At 32.8% G+C, this 21,412-nt stretch overlaps 1 protein-coding gene across 4 annotated transcripts in view; it reads right to left on the reverse strand.

Annotated features, from left to right (window-relative positions):
- LOC118188187 (vitellogenin receptor-like) overlaps nucleotides 1-21,412 on the reverse strand; it is a 139,836-nt gene that overhangs the window by 96,745 nt on the left and 21,679 nt on the right. For 3 of the 4 annotated variants that reach the window (XM_085813369.1, XM_085813366.1, XM_085813368.1), the window contains exons 3-6: nucleotides 18,493-18,618; nucleotides 10,316-10,435; nucleotides 4,448-4,558; nucleotides 1,712-1,831 (exon numbers count right to left, since the gene is read on the reverse strand). In XM_085813369.1, the coding sequence (XP_085669495.1) occupies nucleotides 1,712-1,831; nucleotides 4,448-4,558; nucleotides 10,316-10,435; nucleotides 18,493-18,618 (477 nt within the window). The remainder of the gene's footprint in view (nucleotides 1-1,711; nucleotides 1,832-4,447; nucleotides 4,559-10,315; nucleotides 10,436-18,492; nucleotides 18,619-21,412) is intronic. The other variant, XM_085813367.1, reaches the window with a different exon arrangement.

Below are 21,412 nucleotides of genomic sequence, written 5' to 3' on the forward strand. Positions count from 1 at the left end.
TATTGAGTGAAGAAGTACGTTGGAGGGCTGTAAACTGTGCACTTATACAGTAAAACAGCGCGATAGAGCAGCTCTATAGAACTGAAACTTATCTTATTCAATGCGATACACGAAATATCATATCCTTTGTTTTATTTATTACGAATTTATTTATTATCGAAATATTACAAAATGAATCCATAGGTAAATGTTTGAGCATAGAAAGTGAATTTCGGCTAAATTGTGTTCAATGTGTCCACTAATTTGTTTCACAACCTCTTGCAAGCGAGGCTTTGTACTTGTCACAACTTTCAGGCACACGTCTTATAAAACTGCAGTGCACAAAAGTGACTTGAGCTGCGCTACATTTGTAGGTTTTCTTGCTTACCATATCTTTTAAAAGATTCCACAGAAAGGAGTCACATGGATTCGGGCTACACGAAGCACTGTCTTCCAGCTTCGTAATGTTCAGGAAAGGGATGCCATATTATACGCGCACTGAACATCTTACACAAGAAGTTAAGAATGAAACTTGCAGCGTGTAGGAAGGCACCGTCCATTCTTTTCCGATATAAAGCCAGTAGTCTCTAACTGCTGACACAATCTGTAAATAAACTGTTTTCAAGGAGCCCATCTTATACCAACGGCTCGAAGACGTCTTTGGGTCACAACCAAATCCTTCGTTTCTTCGAAAAACATTACATCTTTCTTTCAAAATGTGTTCGAGTCTCAAATGGTCGTTATCTGTCATCTCGTAAACTGCTATTTCGCGGCAAATTAAAGTGTGATACTGAGTTTTCCTGACATCTACTGCATTTTTCATGAACAAATGTATCTGAATATACGTTTGTAACATTCAACAAACATTAAAATCTTATAAAAATAGATATTAAATCACACCATATATAAGGTGACTGAATATGATATGATATTTCAATCATCGCCCTGTATATGAAACATTAGGGATATATTTTCAAACATGGTTCATTTGCAAACCTAGTTCATTTTCATGGGCAGTTAAATGAATATACACTGAGCTGAGCTGGTCAGAAGATTCAATTTTAAGGGAAAATAATTGACCAAATAGTTACCTAGCCTATTGCTTTGGAGTTTTACTGCTAGAGTATAGATGGGGGAGATTTTAGAGGGGCCACTTGAATATGCCAAATCTTCTTAATGACTTCTAATAGCAGTCTGTAAGCTCATTGACAGAGCTTGATAACTGTCTGGGATGATTATTTGCTAGTTTGGCCATTTCTCTTGTAAGTTATGCTAGATAATAGTTTGGCTACCGTTTCCTAAATCTGCATTGTATGCAAACTTATTTTTATGTATTAAATAAACTGTTGTACTGATTTGTCATAGCGTTAAGTATCCTTGGGCCATATTTTAAGTTTACTAGCTAGTTTTTGAGATATGAAATGGGTTTGTTACTTTAATCTGAGATGAAAATTAAGATTGTAACCTTTCTGTGAAACACACTGCGAAGAATTCAAAACCTTCATAATTTTTGGGGTAATAAGAACTTCCTTTACTGATATGTAACCGAACTCCAGCAAGAAATAGAGTAGTGAACAATGTATGGGACAGTAGTTCTTTTGTGTATGCACTTCTTATTTCCGATAGACTATCCAGTCAAAGATTTCAAAATCGAAATATGAATTAGACGTCTGGCATGTTGCAAAATATGAAAACAGTGTAAATTTATTGATTTTTTTTTCTGAGAATTTACCTGTTGCTATGCAAGATCTGTTCACCAGCTCGTAGCCTTCCTTGCAGATGCATATGTAACCTCCCGGGATATTGATGCACCGATGGCTGCAGAATCCTTCTTCAGCACATTCGTTGACATCTATGACAGAATGAATAATAAATATAAAATGATTAAGAAATAAAATTACAAAATAAATTTCGACAACGTTTAAATTTCTCTTAAGTTCTAGAATGCGTTATTGTCCATAGTTTACCAAACTTCAGATTTAAAACGATGTTTTTATCGTTTTAAATATGGCAAAGCAGAATATGGCAAAGCGCTGCAGTGCTATTTGCTAACGTTCATTCAAATTTTTGACAAACAATATCCCATATAACAGGAAATCGAAGAATCTTATAAACATCGTTTTACATCAGCAATTCTTAAAATTTACAACTAATAGATTTCAAATGTTCCAGTTCAACAAAGACTCTACATTCACAGTTACAAGTATGAACACGAAGGACACCAGTACTACCCTGATGAGCATCCCGTACAGTTCTCAAATTATACCTATCTAGAAACATGTACACATTATCCGAGATTCGAAACCAGTCGTAACGCCATGTGTAGCAGGCTTTGCTGAGCTATATTTTGCGTGGTAGCACTATATTTCTGAGGATAATGCTTCCGGCACATTCTTGAGGCTCATCTTAAAGGATGTTTTATTTTGCGAATTTTTTTCTAAGTAGTCCGTTACATTGCTTAGGTTCTCAAAACCCTCATGCCATCTGTTCATTTACTTATACCTTGTTTCGTTCCATTTTTATACATTTTGTAATGTAAATATATAGATATAAATATAGTACAAAATTAGTAATATGTAAATATAGTATAAAAATTTCTCATTCGTAGATATACACGACAAGAAAATGTATTAATTCCTAAACTACAGCGCACCAGCGGCCGAGCGGTCCAGTCACTGAACACTAGTAGTTTGACTGGTTTTAGTTTCAGGCGAACAAGCTGTCTACTTGGGCATTTAACGTAGTTTTCCCCCATGTGTAACGTAGATACGAGCCAGTTTCCCTCAGGATGCCATCCATGAAGGTATCCCTCCTTGAAGTACTATATAGCCCTCGCGTGCTTTAGCATAATCAAAATAAACCAAAACCTAAACTTCAGTTTCCGTCAAAAAATCAGCCAGTCTGATAATGAATAATAAGCATTTTGTTTGGTTTTCGTTCATTGCTTTCTAGGTTCATTGATTCTTTCCTTTTTTCATAACGAGCATCAAATTTTCCTGAATATAAATATAAGAACCGAGTGACAGTATAAAAGATTTTACTTAGGAATTATTATCCCAAAAGAAACGTTAGCCCCGATTGGAATATTAGTCTTGAAACGGCATTTTGCGTTGAATCATTTGAAACAGCATTTTGCGTTGAATCATTAGAAACGGCGTTTCACTTTTCAAATTGTTACCACCAAATATTATCACCCTGTATTGTATTAAAAAAATTAAATAATGAAGAATCTGCATGCATGTATGCATGTTTCTCTCGCTGTGAAAAACGACGGTACCTAGAGCCATCAAATTTTGAATAACGTAGTACTCGACCAGAACATGGGCACCTGAAAGCCCGAATTTTAAATTCGCTTTTTCAATTTTATATTTTGGAAACAACTTATTTTTTATCATCTCAACGATTTCAGAGCGATCAGTGGCAACACTCACTGTACGTAATAAAACATTTTCATCTCCAACGCACAAGACTCTCTACCGGAAATTCTACGGTTATTAAATATTTCGTGAGCTTGCTGCTGAGACAAATTTATGTGGCGTAGGCGCCAAGAACGTAATTTTTAGTAAATAAAGTAAACACACCAAACGTTAATAATAAAAAGGCAAAAAAAGTTTTGTAAAGCCATCTTAGTAAGAAAACTGAACATTCATATGAAACGAGAAAAAGACTGAAAATACAGAAATATGTAATGCGAACACTTAACGCTGCATCGAGAATTCTAAATGTATACTGCTACAGTGCATTTAAAATTTTTGTAATTTTGCTGTTGATTTGTATACGGCGTAAGTGCTAAGAAAATGATGCTGAATAATAAGACTAAACAGACAAAAATAATGGGTTGGTGAGAGTGAATATAATAACAGACTTGTAGACAGCGATTACCTCTGAGGCTTAAAAGACTTTAACAAACCCTTTTAAGTGAGCATTAAAATATGAAACCTTTCAAATGTTTTTATTTGTTTTTCTAGTAAAATTAATTTCAAGTTTTAAAATGGCAAACATGAATATCTGGGTCATTTAAAATATTTGTGTATTTGGAATTATACATCTACAACCAATAGTTGCGAAAAGAAAGGTCAGGAAAGTACTTTTGAGGATATGGTCCTACCGTACTCTGAATCTAACTGAATCCAATTCAGATACCGTAGAGCATAGGGTATCTGAATGTAGGCCTATATCTTGCCTGTAGCGGACCCATTTTGCACGTTTCCACTTATTCCTTAGATTATCCGAATCCACTGTACTTCATGGTCATTCATCCTATTCCATTTTTAAACAGTTATTGCATTTATTTAATTTAATGTCTATCCATGTAAAACTGAAACACTCTCTTAACAGCGTATTGTGAGAAAGTACCTTTGAAGTATAATCACAGGTAGATATTTCAGTTTAAATTGGTTGTGAATAGCGTATTTTTGCTCATCATTGAAGAGTACTGGTGTTTTAGCTCTCTTGCGTTCGTTCTTACCTACACAGGACTTGTTATCGTGATGCAGCTGGTATCCATCTTCGCAATAGCACTGACGACCATTAGTAGTGTTTGTACATTCAGAACATGGCAGACCTCTACATCTGTTACCTAGAATACAAAGGAACGAATTTCGTTCTATATAATATATATAGCATGAAACACATAAAATAATCGGGAGAATAAATTTTCAACTTTAAAATTAATAATAAGAACACACAAGTACTTTATTTATTTATTTATTTTTTTTTAAATTCCTGTAATAGAAATATTATTCAGGTACGTTTAACAGTTTGAATGTTAAAATTAGGCACAGTATTTGAAGTTGATCGAAAGAGGAAGGAAATTCGCTAAGAAAATAGGCATTGATAGATAATTTAAAATGTTGCAGGTTTTTCTTTAAATCCCGGCAACATTGAGAAGAGTTACTTTATTCAAGATACTGAACTTCATAAATGAACAAAAATGGCAGTACTACTAACGCGAGTTATACTTTGCGCAAAAAACGCGGGCTGTTATAGCTCTCGTTCTACTGGGCCAACTGACGAAATCTAATTTGCGTTTTTCATGTTTTGAAAGCGCGACTTAAGGTATATATTAGATTTATATATAGCACTATATATAACGTATATATAACGTATATATAACGTATTTATATATAACGTAGGTATTATGACCCAAAATCGGATTTTCTTTGAAATGACATACCATTCTTTTTACATAATTCGATTCTACGACTCCAATTATGCCAAAATATTAAATTTTGTAAAATGTGGTAAGAAACAATCGAGAAATTTATCTTGGCGCATTTTTCAGTTTGCGCCAAGAATAATTAATGTACCTGGCGAAATTATTCATTTACAGTAACTTATTTTCCTTTTTTCATTGAGCATAAGCGGAAAAAAGATGCATCGTTCATTCTTTCAAATAATTTTAACAAATTAAATAAACCGCATTAACATCATTATAGCTTATAACAAATATGCCAAATATCAAAACGTGCCAATATAATAAATTCACGTATATCTTGGGAAATTTTGAATAAAAATCTCCAATTTTTTTGCAGGTATGCCTAGAAGTGCATCTACTTTTTGATGATGTCAAAAGTTTTATGGGTTATAAGTCAAAAAATAATTCAAAAAATTTATAAAAATAACTAAAAAAATACAAATTTAAAAAATAAATCGGAAAATATTTGCGCATTTTTTTGGTCGAACTGTGACCAGAAAATAAACTAAATATTTAACTGTGAAAGAAGAGATCAAATAAGTTTAATAGAAAAAGGGAGATTGAAAAATATATGCCAAGTTCAATTGAATGTTGAGGAGCTAAAATTTTGAAAGCTAATTTTTTAAAAACTACTTCGCGACTTTTACAAAACTTAGCACTTTGACATAATTTGATCCGTTGTTGTTGCTGTTGTCTTGTCCATATTACATGGATCAATGGTTGCCGGGACCTACTCCAAAGAGAGATTGGACTTTTATTTTCCACCCCCAATTTTGAGGAAGAACAACCCGCGGGGGGATCCGGGGATCTCCCACCTTCCACTCCCCTTCCACTAATCCACACGAGAGGACTTTCGGTTCGCAGCGTATTTAGAAAGCCGCTATGCCCCACAGACACTCTACATTTACAAACATTCATGTCTTCTCCAGGATTCGAACAAAGGTTCTTCGGTACAGTAGTAGGCTCGCCTAACCACTATAACGTCTGGGCGACAATATGACCCGTATAGTCGAAATATGGAAAAACATAAGTATGTCATTAAAAAAAATTCAATTGTTTTTCAAAATACCCATGTTTGAACAATGCTATATATAAATCTAATAGTATATTTTAAGTCGCGCTTTCGAAGCATGAAAAACGCAAATTAAATTTTATCAAACGGCCCTGTAGAACGTGAGATATAGAACTGTTCCATTTCTTTTGGGGCAAAGTGTACAACTGAATCTTGGGAGCGATGTCTATGGCCCGGCTCCTTTATGCAAATTAGTCGCGCCGTCTGTACCTACCTCATCCAACCCTGGTTGCAAATAGGTAATAATAATCTGTGTATGATGATACAGGAATGAGACAAAGAAACACGTAGCGAATACATCACTTTAAATTTCAAGACTGTGTGCGTATGTCCGATTGGGAGCCGTGAATGATTTGTAATTCTGTTAAAAATAACAGAGTTAAGCTTTGAATCTATAACTTTTAATATTGTCCAAAACCAAATATTTAGAATAATACGACATAAATACGTTGGAATTAAAAAGATAATAAATTAATGGTGCTTTTTTAACTAGTATTATATATCAAGATAACAGATCTTCTCAAATCTTTTCATCATCAATGCGCTAGTAATGAATGTTTTTCGATTCTTAATTCAGTTTATTGTTGTACTATTCTTAAAGATTTCATCTGCGATTTTAATTTTTGGTGAATTTATAGCATATTTGTTAATGTGGTTCGAGATATATCTGCCAAAGTAAAAGAGCATTAAAAGTCCGCGTTAAGGAGCGCGAATCTTAGGTTCAAAAAAAATAATCAAATCTTCGCTAGGTAATCATAGCTAGAAGCTCAAATACAATTTTGTTTTTTGTTGTACAGAAATTATCCCTAAATCATCTTCAGATGTTGCATTAAAGTCCCTTTAAGTTTTTAACATTCACAAAAATTATGTTTTTTAGCTGATGACATTAATCAGATTTTAATTTAATCCTTCCTAAACGCTTTTAGAATTTTAATATCTTATTTTATTCACGCTTCATTATTATTTGGATAACGTTCATGTTCGCTTTGTTTCGCCCATTGCTTTCAATATAAATACTGAAGTCGCTCCTCCTATTTTGCATTTTTCACCCTGAAGAAGAGGGACTTACGTCACATCGCCTACCAAATTGATAAAGATTTATTTATAATCTGCACTGAAATAAAGATTGTTGTTTAGCCTAAATTTAAATCTTTATTTATATTTCAATTTGTGTTAATATTTTCCATTTCTTTCTGTAATTTTTAATGCATTAAAATTACAGAAAGAAATGGAAAATATTTTTCTCATATAAATTTCAGAAAACGGCAATAACCTAAGAATAGTGAGAGTATTTTAATGACATTCCTATAAGAGCAGTCGTTCAAATAAATAAGCTTATGTTATCAGAAAGATAAAAGAATTATTTGTTTAATGATGTAAAGTAAAGCACACGAGGATGTACGTCAAAGCATCGATAAACGGGCTGAGGCTCAAGAGTTCTTTTCGTAATAAAACTGCACGCAAGATTGATTTGCGAGAAAAGCATGTGTTAAAATATACTGTCCTCATAAATCATTCAAATTACTTCAATGATGAATAGTAAAATGTCTAAAGAACTCATCAAATTGTATTATATTTCAAATTATTCAGTAGCTCAAAAGTTCTGTGACACAAGCAGATGTTCGAAGGCATTTTACTGTGTGTTTCCTTCCGGAACAAAAAATATTTCAATAAATATTCGATGTTTCGCCACGTATTTTTTGGCATTATCCTTAATGATTTCCGTAATTCATTGTTTAAGTTCAACTATGTTATGTAAATTGGTTATTAGACATGGGCTTTTACAAACTTCTTAAGTAAAGAAATATGGGCTGTGAAGCAGTTTTTTATCAGGCTCAATATCATGACGCAATAGGTTACATTATATAAAGATGTGTATATGCTATTTCATACACATGCAAATTACATGTCATTAGTGATTTTAAACTACTAACAACTACTGGTTAGAACAATAACGCTTAAAAGTGCCGGAACGTACGTAATAAGAGATTAAATACCAACTTGAAATACTGTCATAAAAGTTTTAATGAAGTGTCTTATAGTGTGCATGTAAAAGACCTGAATTTTTGCATAGTTTGTATATAACACAACTGGATATATCCTTTAATATTTCGTGCCAAAGAATGATCACTTTAGGATCATTTAAGATCACTTAGGATAAATCCCTGTTATTTTCCTTTTGCTTTACTACAATCACTTAATGCCCGTTTTTCCAGCTTGTTACAGGTCAGTTTTTAAATTCTGCTTGAGAAAGGAAGACATAAAATTTTTAATACTTCTGCCATATATTTGTAAAAGACGTACATCACCGTAAATTAACAACTTACTGCTTTTACCTCCAGTCATACAAAAGTGAAGCTAACATGAAAATTATACAAATTAATTTACAAGAGTTTAAATGAATTAAACTTTTATTGCAATTTAACAAAATAATTATTTTAAACTTACAAAAACAAAAATGAAATAAAAGAATCAGGGCTTGTCTCTCAGATAAGGGACGAACAAAGATTTCTTTATGAAATTAATAGAAAATAGTAATTCATTAGTTTATGAAATAAAAATCTAATTTATTCATAAAAGAAAAGTTCGATTTCAAAAAAGCTCTGGTAAGCTTATTAATATATTTATTTTCAAGAAAAATTTGTTAAAATGTTAGTTTTTGTTTCAAGCAAAAAAAAAAAAAAAAAAAAAAAAAAAAAAAAAAACTGTACTCTTTAATCCTTACTTTTTTAGTATCATTTGGTACAAATACTTGGTAAGTTTTTAAGTCTATGTAGACAAGGTTCTTTTAAAAATAAAATTGAAATATAATTCAAAGTTTCCCCCCATCTGTTGTAGTCATCAGTTTTTTTTTTAGTCCAAAGGAGCTTTTGTCTCTGAAGGACTATTGTTTTCGTTTTGCGATTTTGCGTTGAATCATTATAAATGTCCGCTTCACTTTTCAAACTGTTGCCACCAAATGTTAGTCCTGCATTATATTTGAAGAAATTAAATAATGAAAAATTTGCATAAATATATGTATATTTCTCGTATTATGATAAAAAACAACACGGTACATAGAGCCATCGAATTTTGAATGACGTAATCCTCCTACGAATATGGGCATGTTAAAGACCAAATTTGAAATTTGTTTTATTATCGATTTCATATTTTGTAAAATTTTAACGAATTTTTGATTAACAAACTCAAGGATTTCAAAGCGAGCAATGGCAACACTCTACGGGGGAAAAAACCTTTTTATCTCCAGCGCACGGAATTGTGTATCTGAAGTTCTAAAGATAGGCTCATTTTAAAATTATTTTGCGATATTGCTATTGAACTGAATTTTATGGTTTAAGTGCAAAGGACGTGATATTTAATAAATAAAGATAACAAACAAAACGTTAATAAACGCCCCTTTGGACGTAATTAAAAATCCGAAACCTTTCAGACTTTTTTTTTTTTTTTTTTTTTTTTTTTGAAAGCAGGAGACGTAAAAAAGGAGCAATACCCTCACCGGAACTCTAACCTGGATCTCTCGAGCAGAGTGTGCTACGTTACATCACAAAGGCATGCAGAAAGGAGGGAGAAAATACCTTACACTGTATTACGTAATATATATTACCCACAAATCATATAATATCTTCCACAGAGAGAACGATTCAACCCAGTTATGAGCTTTTAAATTCCACAAAAATAAATTAATCTGCTAAAACTATTTCTTACTGAAAAGAGGCATTTACCGTTATTTTGGATTAACGGGCGTAAGTTTAATGAATCCATCTAAAATACTACGATCTGCAATAAGAACAATCTTTATGTAAGTGCTTCCTGAAAATTGAAAAGTATTTTACAATGGTTGAGAAATATTGACCTAAAGAATATGTTTGATAGTCTTGGTTATTGTACGCATGTTGATTTTGTTACTTAAAAGAAAATAGCCAGATACCATGGAAAGTCATCAGTAATACTTATACAGTCCAAAAATTAACGATTAAACGTGGAAAATCTTCATTACACCAATTCTTCAACTAGAAAATTTACACTTAATTAAGGCGAATATTGTTACAGAGAGTCCCGGTACTCACGTTGAGAACAAAATTCTTCGTCAGAACCATCACGGCAGTCTCGTACTCCATCGCATGTCCATTGCAAAGGTATGCAATGAAGGTCTCGACATTGGTGACCATTACATCTTACGACAGCTTCTATTCAGAAGAAAGCAGTAATTAAAATCTTTTATTTTAAATCTGAAACTACAACAGGAACAAAATTTGAAACGACAGAAAATTTTCTTTAGTCTAAATTTTCTAAGCAGCAATCCACAGATTCGACGTGAAACAACTCTATCAGACCTCCAAATTAATTGTTTCAATAATTAAGACAAATCATTCAATGTTTATCTAGAAAAAGGTTGCAGGAAAAATTCACGCAGTCCTTGCTAAGGGATGATAGGAGAATCCCCATGCTATTTTCAAGATACTTCAATATATTTTTAAGGAACCTAACATATTAAACAGCCATGGAATTCAGTGCATTAACAATCACTCAGCTAAATCGGCAAATAATATATTTATTACTCACTTCATCAGATATTTGACGTTGTGACGAGTGATGACTATACTAAGGTGAGAAATTTTAACGGGGGGTCCCAAAATTCACGCAAGCAGTAATTATGATAGAAAATACAAGTTTATAATTAAAAATTGTAAACTTTTTTATTGGTTCATAACGTATACAGTATATCATTATGTATGAAATAGCATATCAACTAAATGGCCTCCATGGTTTTGCTGGCACGTACGCACTGTTTTGTTGAAATTTTCCTCCCTTTCCTCTTTCAAGGTGTGGGTGTCGTGGACTTGTTGGCATAAGTTTTAGACTTCAAACCCCCCCCCCCCGAAGAAAAACGTCCAGCGACGTTAAATCGCATGATCTGGGGGCCCAATTCTGATATCTAAAATAGGCAATTGCACAACCAGGAAATAACTCATGGAGTCATTGAATAGTTCAGCAGTATGGCATGTGACAGCGCCTTGTTGAAACCATATGCCGTCAACATCCATATCTTGCAATTTACGCACAAAAGACTGAAATTTCAATTCGCCATAGGGAGCTTGATCAGTCGCATTTTTGAAGAAGAATGGTCGGATGATGCCTCCAGCCTAAAATCCACACCAATCAGTGAACGTTGTGAATGCATTTGTTTCTCCACAATCACTTGTGAATTTTCTGTACTCCAAATGTGGCAATTTTGTCGATTAAACACACCCTCAAGATGAAAATCAGCCTCATTGCTGAAGATGATTTTGTTCAAAAATTCAACATCCACTTCCTGTTCCATAATCTACTCAACAAAAGCTCTTCGCTTTGCGGGTCAGTAGGCTTCCGTTCTGAAGTCAATTAAAGTTTGCAAGCATGAAGGTGCAAATCTTTCGTAAGAATACGCTGTAGAGAGTTTCTCGAAATGTCCAATTCTTGACCACGTTGCCAAATTTATAGTCCTGGACTTTCAGTAACACTCTCATAAACTCCTTCAATGTTTTCTGTTGAACGACTGTCAAAGTGTTTAAGATTACTAATTGATCTCGTCTCCCTAATTTTTTTAGATAATCTCTCCTCAATTAATGAAGTTAAATCACAATTCCAGCTATATTCAGTAAGCTGTAGTTGTCAGACCTTCAATATTTTTTTTAAATATTGCTCACCAATAAAAACGCATTGTTCTTTAGTGTAGCACTCAGTTTTAATAACCCTGAAATGTCAGCTGTTCCTCTGTCTTTGTTTCGTCGGCAACACTTTATTGCATAAATAGTACAAAATTCTACTCTTGAGTGAATTCTGGGACACCTTGTGCAAAAGGTGAAATAGAGGAACATATTTTAAGAGCATTTGGAAATGTCAAAAAAAAAAAAAAAAAAAAAAAAAAAAAAAAAATGTCCCTTTTTCTTGACAAGTGTCATACTGCGAATGCACAATATACCTTTTTTAACTAATTATACTACCAATTAAAATGCATTATTGGAGTAAATTCAAATAGTGTACTTACAGTTCTTGTTATAAACCGTGAGATGATTTTATCGATGGGCCTACTTATGAAGGAAAATTATAATCCTGTCTAAGACGACATGCTATGATTAGTGGTGTAGACACATTAAGTATTTTTTTAGGAGCAGGAGAAATGAAAAATGAGCATCGCCTTCTCCGGGAATCAAACCACGGACCTCCGGAATACCGACCCAGCGTGCAGAACCACTACACCACGAAGGCACACTAGGAAAGCGGGAGAAATACCTTATACCAGAATCAATCGGCTTAGAGAAATGAAATTCAGTACTAGTTTAATTTATGTTTTCATAAATAGTTATCAGTTTCAGAACTGGTCATCTTCGGGAGATAGTCACCATGGCAAACTTTACTATATTTTGAATACGAAGATTAATTATCATATACAATAGTGCGGCACATGTTCTAATAAAGTTGTGGCAATAAGACGAGGAGAGGAAATTTAGGTGATCGTTCTATAAAAAATAACTTTAATTTGATGGTTGTCATAAAAAGAACACAATAATTTCAAAAAGAACACAAAGCCAGAAGAATAGATATAATATTCAGTTTGCTTATTTTTTAAAATTTGAAACTATATAACATCCCCCTCCAGAATGACTGATATTATGCTTCATTTTTGTACAAATAAGAAAACGTGGCGTAGGTACTCCTGGTCTTCTGAAAATAAAATATCACCTTAAACAAACTGCATGCAATGAGAATACCCTATCTGAAGTCAGCTGACAAGCGAGATTTTTTTTTTCCTTAGCAAAATGAAAAATCATTTCTAACTAAATTTTGGATTTAACTTAATAAACATTTATCAATACTTTCTTAAAATAGTGGAAAATAGAAAAATATAGAAAAACAGTATTTTCTGAAAAAGTATAGTCCGGCTATGCAAGGGTCTGTAATATTTGCCGCATAAGCTCTTGTGATGGTAAACGGCCTTTTTAAACGTGATGTTAACATTTAACTTTCCATAGATCGATTTTATCACCGTACACAATCTGAAGGAAAATTCCAGAGAGGCACGCAGATGATTTCACCTTCCAATTGTTGAACCAAAATTTTCGGATGATGGTAGTATTAGTTCCTGTATCTATGGCCATGTTGTAAGGAACTCGGGGCTTCTTATTATCTGGCAACCTGCGCTCTGTGAGATGGCCGCTAATTTGTTTATTGCCTTCATGTCAGGGAACGATCTTAACTTCTGTGCTTTGGAATATTCTACAGTTCCTTCGAACATGGCCTTCACCACCTTAGTACAGTTCCAACACTTTATGATCAATTTGTCGTTACTCCTATTCGGCCTCAAGGGCATTGATTTGCTAAATGCGCTTTTTAGATCCTTGACATCCGCCATTTGCAGGAATTTTTGTATATCGGAATCATCAATGAAATTGTATATCGGATGCCATTAATGAAATATTGGACGGATAGGATTTCCCTTGTTTCTGATGGGCAATCTGAAAACGCGAGACAAGACAGCCTTTTAACATCCGTGGCGAGCTCCTTGAGTATTTTCGCGAGCTTCTGTTGGCAAGATTTTAACTGAAGCCTGCTATAGTCTTAAACACTTCTCGCCAAAGCGCAGCTCCAATGCGCCGGCCAAAGCTTCGAAATCTGTCCTCTGGTTTTCGGGAAGAGTTTGAATATCCGCTGTGTTTGCTCTCAGAGGAGCGGCAAAGTGGCAGGCTTTAGCTTCCGAATCCCATCCATTTGCGTTTGTAACTATGCAAATACATCTTGTACACTTTTCAAGAGGTTTTTCCATCATATGCAGATAGTTTTAGAATGGGTTGGGACGACATATGTTCAAATTTAAAGGCGGTAGAGTTGTGACCAGCTGTCATTATAGATTTTTTACTTCCTTGTACCAAGTAAAAAGGAAGTATTGTAATCGCGAAAAGTTTCAAGCAGCATATTTCAACGAAAATATCCATTTTGACCGCTATCGAAAGCAATTTAACGATGTTTTTGCGTGATATCTGTACGCAAGGACAGAATAAAATACTCTTTTCCTTCAAAAAAATTATAAAGCTGCTTTAAAATTAATTCTGAAGAGAATTTTTCGTGGCTTCTGTACGAACGTACGTGCGTACGTACGTACGTATCTCGCATAACTCAAAAACAAGTAGCCTCAGAACGTTGAAATTTTGTATATAGGACTGCTATAACATGTAGATGTGCACTTCGTATTTTGGTTGCAATCGGCCGCACCAAACGTATATAAATAACATATATCCACTCTATATACTTATATATATATCCACTTTGTTAACCCGGCTCAGTGATCTCAGTTTCTTTACTCTTATATGTTTGTAAAATGTACATTTTTTGCTTTAAAAATGGTTGAATTATGTTGTTTTTATCTTCCAGTTAAGGATTTTATGCCTTTAGTAAATCTGTGTGCAATATTTTTAGAATTATCAGCAATTTTAAAGTTGTTTAATTGTCGCTAAGCCTGTTTTTAATGGCGGCAATTGATGTTTACATTTGAAACAGGAGACTAGTGGATTTGTTGCCAATCTAGAGAAACTTAGCTTCGTAACAACAAAGATAACGCATTCATTTATTATTGCCAATTAAATCATGCTTAATTCTTTCTGGAATTTTTTCGAGGAAATAAGTGTTTGAGATTTACTTCGTAATTTTTACTATATATATTTTGAGTTTTATGTATTTTTGCCTTCTTGCGAAGGGAGAACTGTATTAATTAAATGAGAAATACTCAATCGTCTGTGAAAAACTGTTTCTCTTTTGTTTTGTTTGCTTAATTTCTTTTATACATTATTCTAGCTTTATTATAGTATTTGAATAGAACATGTGGCAACGATTAGATAATTCTATTCTTTAAATGATATAAATTTTGTGCATTATGAGTTATAATATGAACGAAATATAATACTGAAGGGAGTCATCATTTTTGCGCTACACAAAAAGTGAGAATTTTAGCTGATTTTCGAGTTTTAATAAGTCAAATTGTTTTTGTCATAGATATATGAAATTTTCAGTGTGTCATCTTTATACATAGATGATTACCTTTCTTGATTTATTTTACTTAATAGTGAATAATAATTTGTTTTATAAAGAAAAAACTAACTGTATTTTCCGAAAATTCTAAATTTGTACTGAAGCACTGCGCGCAAACTGAGAGTAATACAAATTTAGTTACAGTAATAATTTTTAAGTGAATCTAGCGCCAGAGTGTCGCTATGGTAAACAAATACTAGAGTGAATTTTAAAGAATGCATTTATTCTATTGTGGTTTATGCGCTGTCGGCGAAGTAGATTTAATTCAATCCAATAAGTTTAAATGAAATGCAAGAAAAATGCGTATAATTTAATATTCCGTACAAGGAAGTCATGTGGTGTACACATCAGATTTTTTTAATTAACTTCCTTGGCGACGGCGACAGACTGTGTCATCAGTTTGTTGTTTGATAACAGGAACTCTTTCTCCGTTTTTTTAGTTTGGGCAGCCGAAACTAGTTCTTCAGTTTCTCAAACTTTATTTTCAACAGTGTCTAATCTGTATTCCCTAGCCTCGAATTAGTTTTCTATCATGGAATTTGTTATCATAGCATTTGTTTTCAATTATTTGTTTTTTATATCTTTTTTCATTTCTTCTTGATGTTCTTGGAGATTTTCTGAAACTGATTTGACGGCCTCTCCCATCTTTTCTTGAATCTCTTCATTAATAGATTCTTGGTCCGATTTCATTTCTTCTTTAAATGCAACAACGACTGCTAGCAGTCTCTCTTAGTTGCTCCTCAATCGCTCTTGTCACTGGCATTCAGCCCCATTGTTGACATCAAAAACTGCTGCTCGCGTACGGATTCGTAATGGATTGAGTGCACACAAAACCGATGATATTATTTTTATAAAAGAAACACTTTACAGTTCTAGAACTTTCTACAAAAGTACTTCTCTGTATGACAGAGTACAATCAGTAATTATCACTCTATTAAGAACGCTAAACAGAATGCAATGCAAAGCGAATTTAAAGAGCGAAGCTCGCATTGAGATCTATCTAACTCTGTACTAAAACTGTTGTTCTCTTCGAACTCGGGTTTTTCGCTAGCCAACGATAAATGACTAATACTTTTCATTTCTCTGAATTACTGGAAGGCATAAATAGTTAAAGTTACATATAAGGGAAAGAGCGGTACAGTTACATACAGGACTCAATTACAATTATTCAGCTACATTACCAACTATAGTTATACCTGGACTAGACCAAAATATCTCCAAATGGGAGCTAAGTTTGACGCCTTTAAGCAATTGACGATAAAAATGAGTCGCTATATCCACCGCCAATTAAGCGAGATGGCCATTTACATCAATGTTAAATTGACTTGCCCGTGTACTAAGGTTTTTACCACATTTTTTTTCGATGATTTTGCATAGCCGTAAAAAAAAATCGATTTGGAATTTTTTTAACTGCAACCATATTTTTGAAAGTATAATTTATCGCCTGGTGCTTGACAGCTTTGTTTTCACGCAAAATTTCGCTTTTAAAGAAGCAATGGATGGATGGTTATGTTTGTCTTCTTTCCGACGAAAATTATTCTATCTAGTTATTAAAAAACGTTGTGAAAGACATGGTTTTTCAATGCCTGGAGATAGGTAATGTTGTCAACAATAAGGGGAAAAACGTCCAAATTTAGCTTCAAATGGAAAAATTACTCCAAATACATATCCAAGGAAAAAAACGGAATGTTTCGAATGTTGCAAGAATAAGATCTTAACTGTTAAAGGAAAATCCGCCAGGTAAAAGGACAGTTGCAAAATCATTAAAATTCTAAGTGTTAACTATTAATAAAGCGATTAATAACAGTTTGAATCTTAAAAAGGCGAACAAACATGATGGGCATAGTCTTTTTCCACGACATACTGCCAAACGGAGAACGCGCTATAGAATTCTTTTATGAGAAACATTTATCCAGATAAAAATGAAGAAATGTTGTCACAATAGACGAATCTTGAATGTACTTAAATGACTGCAATTAAAAGAGATACATTTATTATCATCCAAGAAGAGAAAAAGAATCTTAAAACATGGTTCAAGGAATCTAAAGAAAATTTTTCTAAGGGATTTATGATTGTTGAAGGTTTTTCGTACAAGGGCAAATTAAAAATAAAGAGTGGAGAAAAAAATGTTAAAATCAACTTCACATATTATCAAAAACATATTTCATACCCGGTTTTCAAATATGAAATTGATTCTCTCTAAATGTGTTTAATCAGTAGAACTGCATCAAGGCAAGGCAAAAACTACACGTTAAAACCCACTGTTAGTTTCCTGGGAAAAATAGAACAAAAAACGGGTATCAAAGCCATACCTTTCACTCATATTTTTACTTAATCACCTGATCTATCACCGATGTATTTTTGCGCTTTTGGACTTTTAAAAAGCGGGTTGTCTAAACCTCCTTTTGACTTTCAAAAGCTGTTCGAGTGCAATGGGATAAAATACTTCTTCCGATACTACAAAAGACTTAATTGTCCTGCAAATTACGGTGTACGGAGATGGCGAAGATTAAGGGTTATCAAATAGAAGATTCAAAACATAAAAATTTTAGATAAAATATATCTGTAATTACAAGGAAAATCTTCTAAAAAATGTGCGAAGAACCTTTGTAATCTTATTTTTCTGGCAAAGGTACGCTTTCTTAAGCATTTTATGTTACATTATATAAGAGAAATTAAAAATTTACGTATAATTTCGCTAAAATTATTAATATGTATACAAAATTCGTAAGCATATGAAATAAAGTATCAGCCAATAGGATCTCATTAGTATGGCCTACCTATTTAATAGAATACTATTTTAATAATTTCAGGAACAAATTTGTATATGTTATTTGAAATAATCTTTTTAAGCGTTTCTGTATGTTTTATCAATCAAAATTTTCGAAACTTGTAATTTTCATATTTTTTATAACATTTTAATTGCTTAATTATTACATTTTGATAACCTAAAAATAGGTATTTAATCTAATTGTTTAACTATTTTATTATCAGCTTTTGACATTCTGCAGATGAATATTTAGGAATATTGCGTACAAGTATACGGAGGTGCACATATTTAAAAATTCAGAACTCAGAGGTCCACAAACAAAAAAAGTTATAAACTTATTTTTCAGACTATTTGCGGTTACTTACAGTCATGAAAAATGCTTAAATTGGTAATATAACAATATCATCATACCACAGTTTCTTTCATCTGTCTCGTCTAAGCAGTCGGGTTGCCCGTCACAAAGCCAAACTTCAGGAATGCAGTGATCATCGCACTTGAACTGATTAGCTAAACACTTCACGTGGACATCTTCACCTTCTAAACCAATGAAAAGAAATGGAGAAAATTTGATGTTCCAAAAGTAAATGCTAAACTGTAATTTTAAAAGCATTCAAAAATTTGCCCCTTACATGCATGCAATCGAATGTTAAATTCATGAGTATCAAAATTATATTCCAAAAAGTTTGATCCACTACCCTCATACGTTATGTATTCAGCAAACTGTGTACTGAATGGAATGTTGTAAAAGAAAAATAAATGGTAAATTGTTACAAATTTACTGCATTTTCCTTCTAATTGCAAAGTTCTTTAATACAATTTTTTTTTGTTTCATTATGTTTTGTTGAGAGAGAAATGCGAAAAAAAGGAAATTTAAAGGAAAGTCTTTCGTTAATATATCATAATCCTACAGAGTATGAAAAGTTTAAAACCGTATTCAGAGTAAAATCTCCAGAACTGGAAAGAGATTTTACTGTTAAAAACACTTTTTTTGACTTTTCTATTTCGAGGTATAAGTTTTCTTCGCGTTAGGAAAGTATAGGGTATTTTATAAAGTACGCAGTTTTGAACTGAGCAATATAGTAGAGACCCGCAAACTCGACAAAATGTAGACAGAAAGAATAACAAATTACCAAAAATGCCAAGGTTACCGGAAGAAAGAATGGATTATTCGCAGCTCCTTATTTCATCCTATACCTAAATCCGTGGTCATTTTATTAATACTTTCCCCAGTTCTCTTAAGGGGACCAGTTTCCTTTCCCTCTTAATGTTAATTTGTTTCATTTTCTTCTCATTCGACATTTTCATTTGCAAAGGTAAAACAACACTAGTAAAACCGTATATAAACTAATAAATACTACTAAGAATGAACTGAAAGTTTAGCTTTATAACAGAGTACAGCCATAACTCTTCAATTAAGCTTGCTAATGGCTAGAAACAGAAAAGAATGTGAGTGGTAAACGACAGTGGCTACCCGACTTTCTTCCGCCATTTTGTTATTGAGAGAATGAATACGGTAGATTAAAATATCCATGAATAGATCAAACTCTATCACTTAGTTCCTTACACAGCTTCCAAGAAACACTGTCACAATGGAAAAGAGATGAAAATTGCAAAATCAGACAACTGTAACAAATCTTTGAACAAAACAGAAAACGTGGATTTTCATAAATATAAATAATAATATGTACAGTATCTACAGCATAAATATGTACAGTATCTACAATAATGCTGTCGTTCAAATGCACTTGTACTGTTTATGCTATACAGGCGATGTTAGAAATTGTAAATATAATTATTTCTAAACCACCGTATTATTTCGATGTCTGCTTGACTAGTAGAAATCATGTAAGGATTAAAAAAACAGTGTAGTCGTCGAGTTATGTGGAACGTCGGAGTAATTAGGAGTCGAATTTTTGGGATTCTACTGTAGTTTTCTGTTTAACACTTTGACTGACGCGTCACTCGTATTCGGGTGTCGGTGTCGACAAAAATTGTGATCAGGCCACGTCATCCGTATTCAAGAGATAGTTATTTGAGTACTTATGAGGTACAGTAGGCATTTGAGAAAATGATTGTTGAAGGAAAGAAAAGAAAATGATTATTGCCGGCAGCTAAAATCATTCGCTTACTAAACAGAATTGTGCTTTGATTGGTATTAACTTTTCTTTCCTCCTAAACAACCAATTCCTGTATCTGCATCACATTTATCATCACTGCATTTGTCAGTATTCAAATCAAAATCTGAAGATCTAAAATTTTGTTTATAATTATGTTTCTGAAAAATCTCGACTCTTCCTCATCGCTACTTTTCGAATTTTTTTAAGCCTCGCAACTTCTTCTTCACTGCTATATATGATTCACTTAAAATATTACTAGCTCATTTCTCTTTTAGACATTGCAAAAAGCTGGGGCAACAATTTTACCACAAAAATATTTCAACCACTTGTTAGTACAGAAAAAATATTTGGAAAAAAAAAAAAAGAATTTTCGAATATCATACCTTTTCTTAGATACTTCGTTCTTGAGAAAAGTTTTAAACTGAATGCATGTCCCAAAATGTTTTGTTTTAGACGTTCTAAACTCCTACTATCGGAAGCAATTGAAGCATGGTATAGCAGCGGTCGCGGCTTAAGGGACATTTTCTTACAAATTCGGCTTGCCAGTCAACGTGTCAAGAGAAATCGTTTCTTAATTTTAATTACATTTATTTATCATTTAAAACGTATTTTTATTTAAAATGGTTTTTTAATCGAAAAGATACTCAATTTTTTTATTAAGGAGAAAAATCACAGATGTTTCAAAGATTTTATTCCTTTTCCCCTCCATGTCAAAGATTATTTCAAAATTTAGGTTAATAAATTTAAATTTAATTCATTCTTTTTAATCCTAAACAAAAATGTATTGATGTAATAATGCTTTTAGAATACTCAAAAGTTTCTATAGAATCTTTTATAGAAAAAGCTAGGAAGCTTGTTCAAAATTCTTAGAATTATGCCCAATTTTCTATAAACTAAATACGATATTTTCATTAGAATTATGTTAGTTGATTCTGTGCAAATTATGTAAGATTTTATAAGTACGAACTTTTGACAACTGCTCAGATTTTTATCGAATATCTGCATAAATCTCTATAGAATATTCCCACGTAACTCTATGGAAGAAATATCTAAAATTGTGTAGAATTTTATAAATGTTAACAGAACGTTTACAGAAAATGGAGCCATTATTCTAAAGGACAGAAAGAGATTTAACTCTGGAACTTTTATACAATTTTGCAAGACATTTTCGTAAGGCCTGGGTTATTCTATTATGAAAAGGATCCGGATGTACT

Source organism: Stegodyphus dumicola, chromosome 3 (genome assembly GCF_044657685.1).
Source record: "Stegodyphus dumicola isolate Sdum_Otavi_A_Nest chromosome 3, ASM4465768v1".
Taxonomy (NCBI): Eukaryota; Metazoa; Arthropoda; class Arachnida; order Araneae; family Eresidae; genus Stegodyphus; species Stegodyphus dumicola.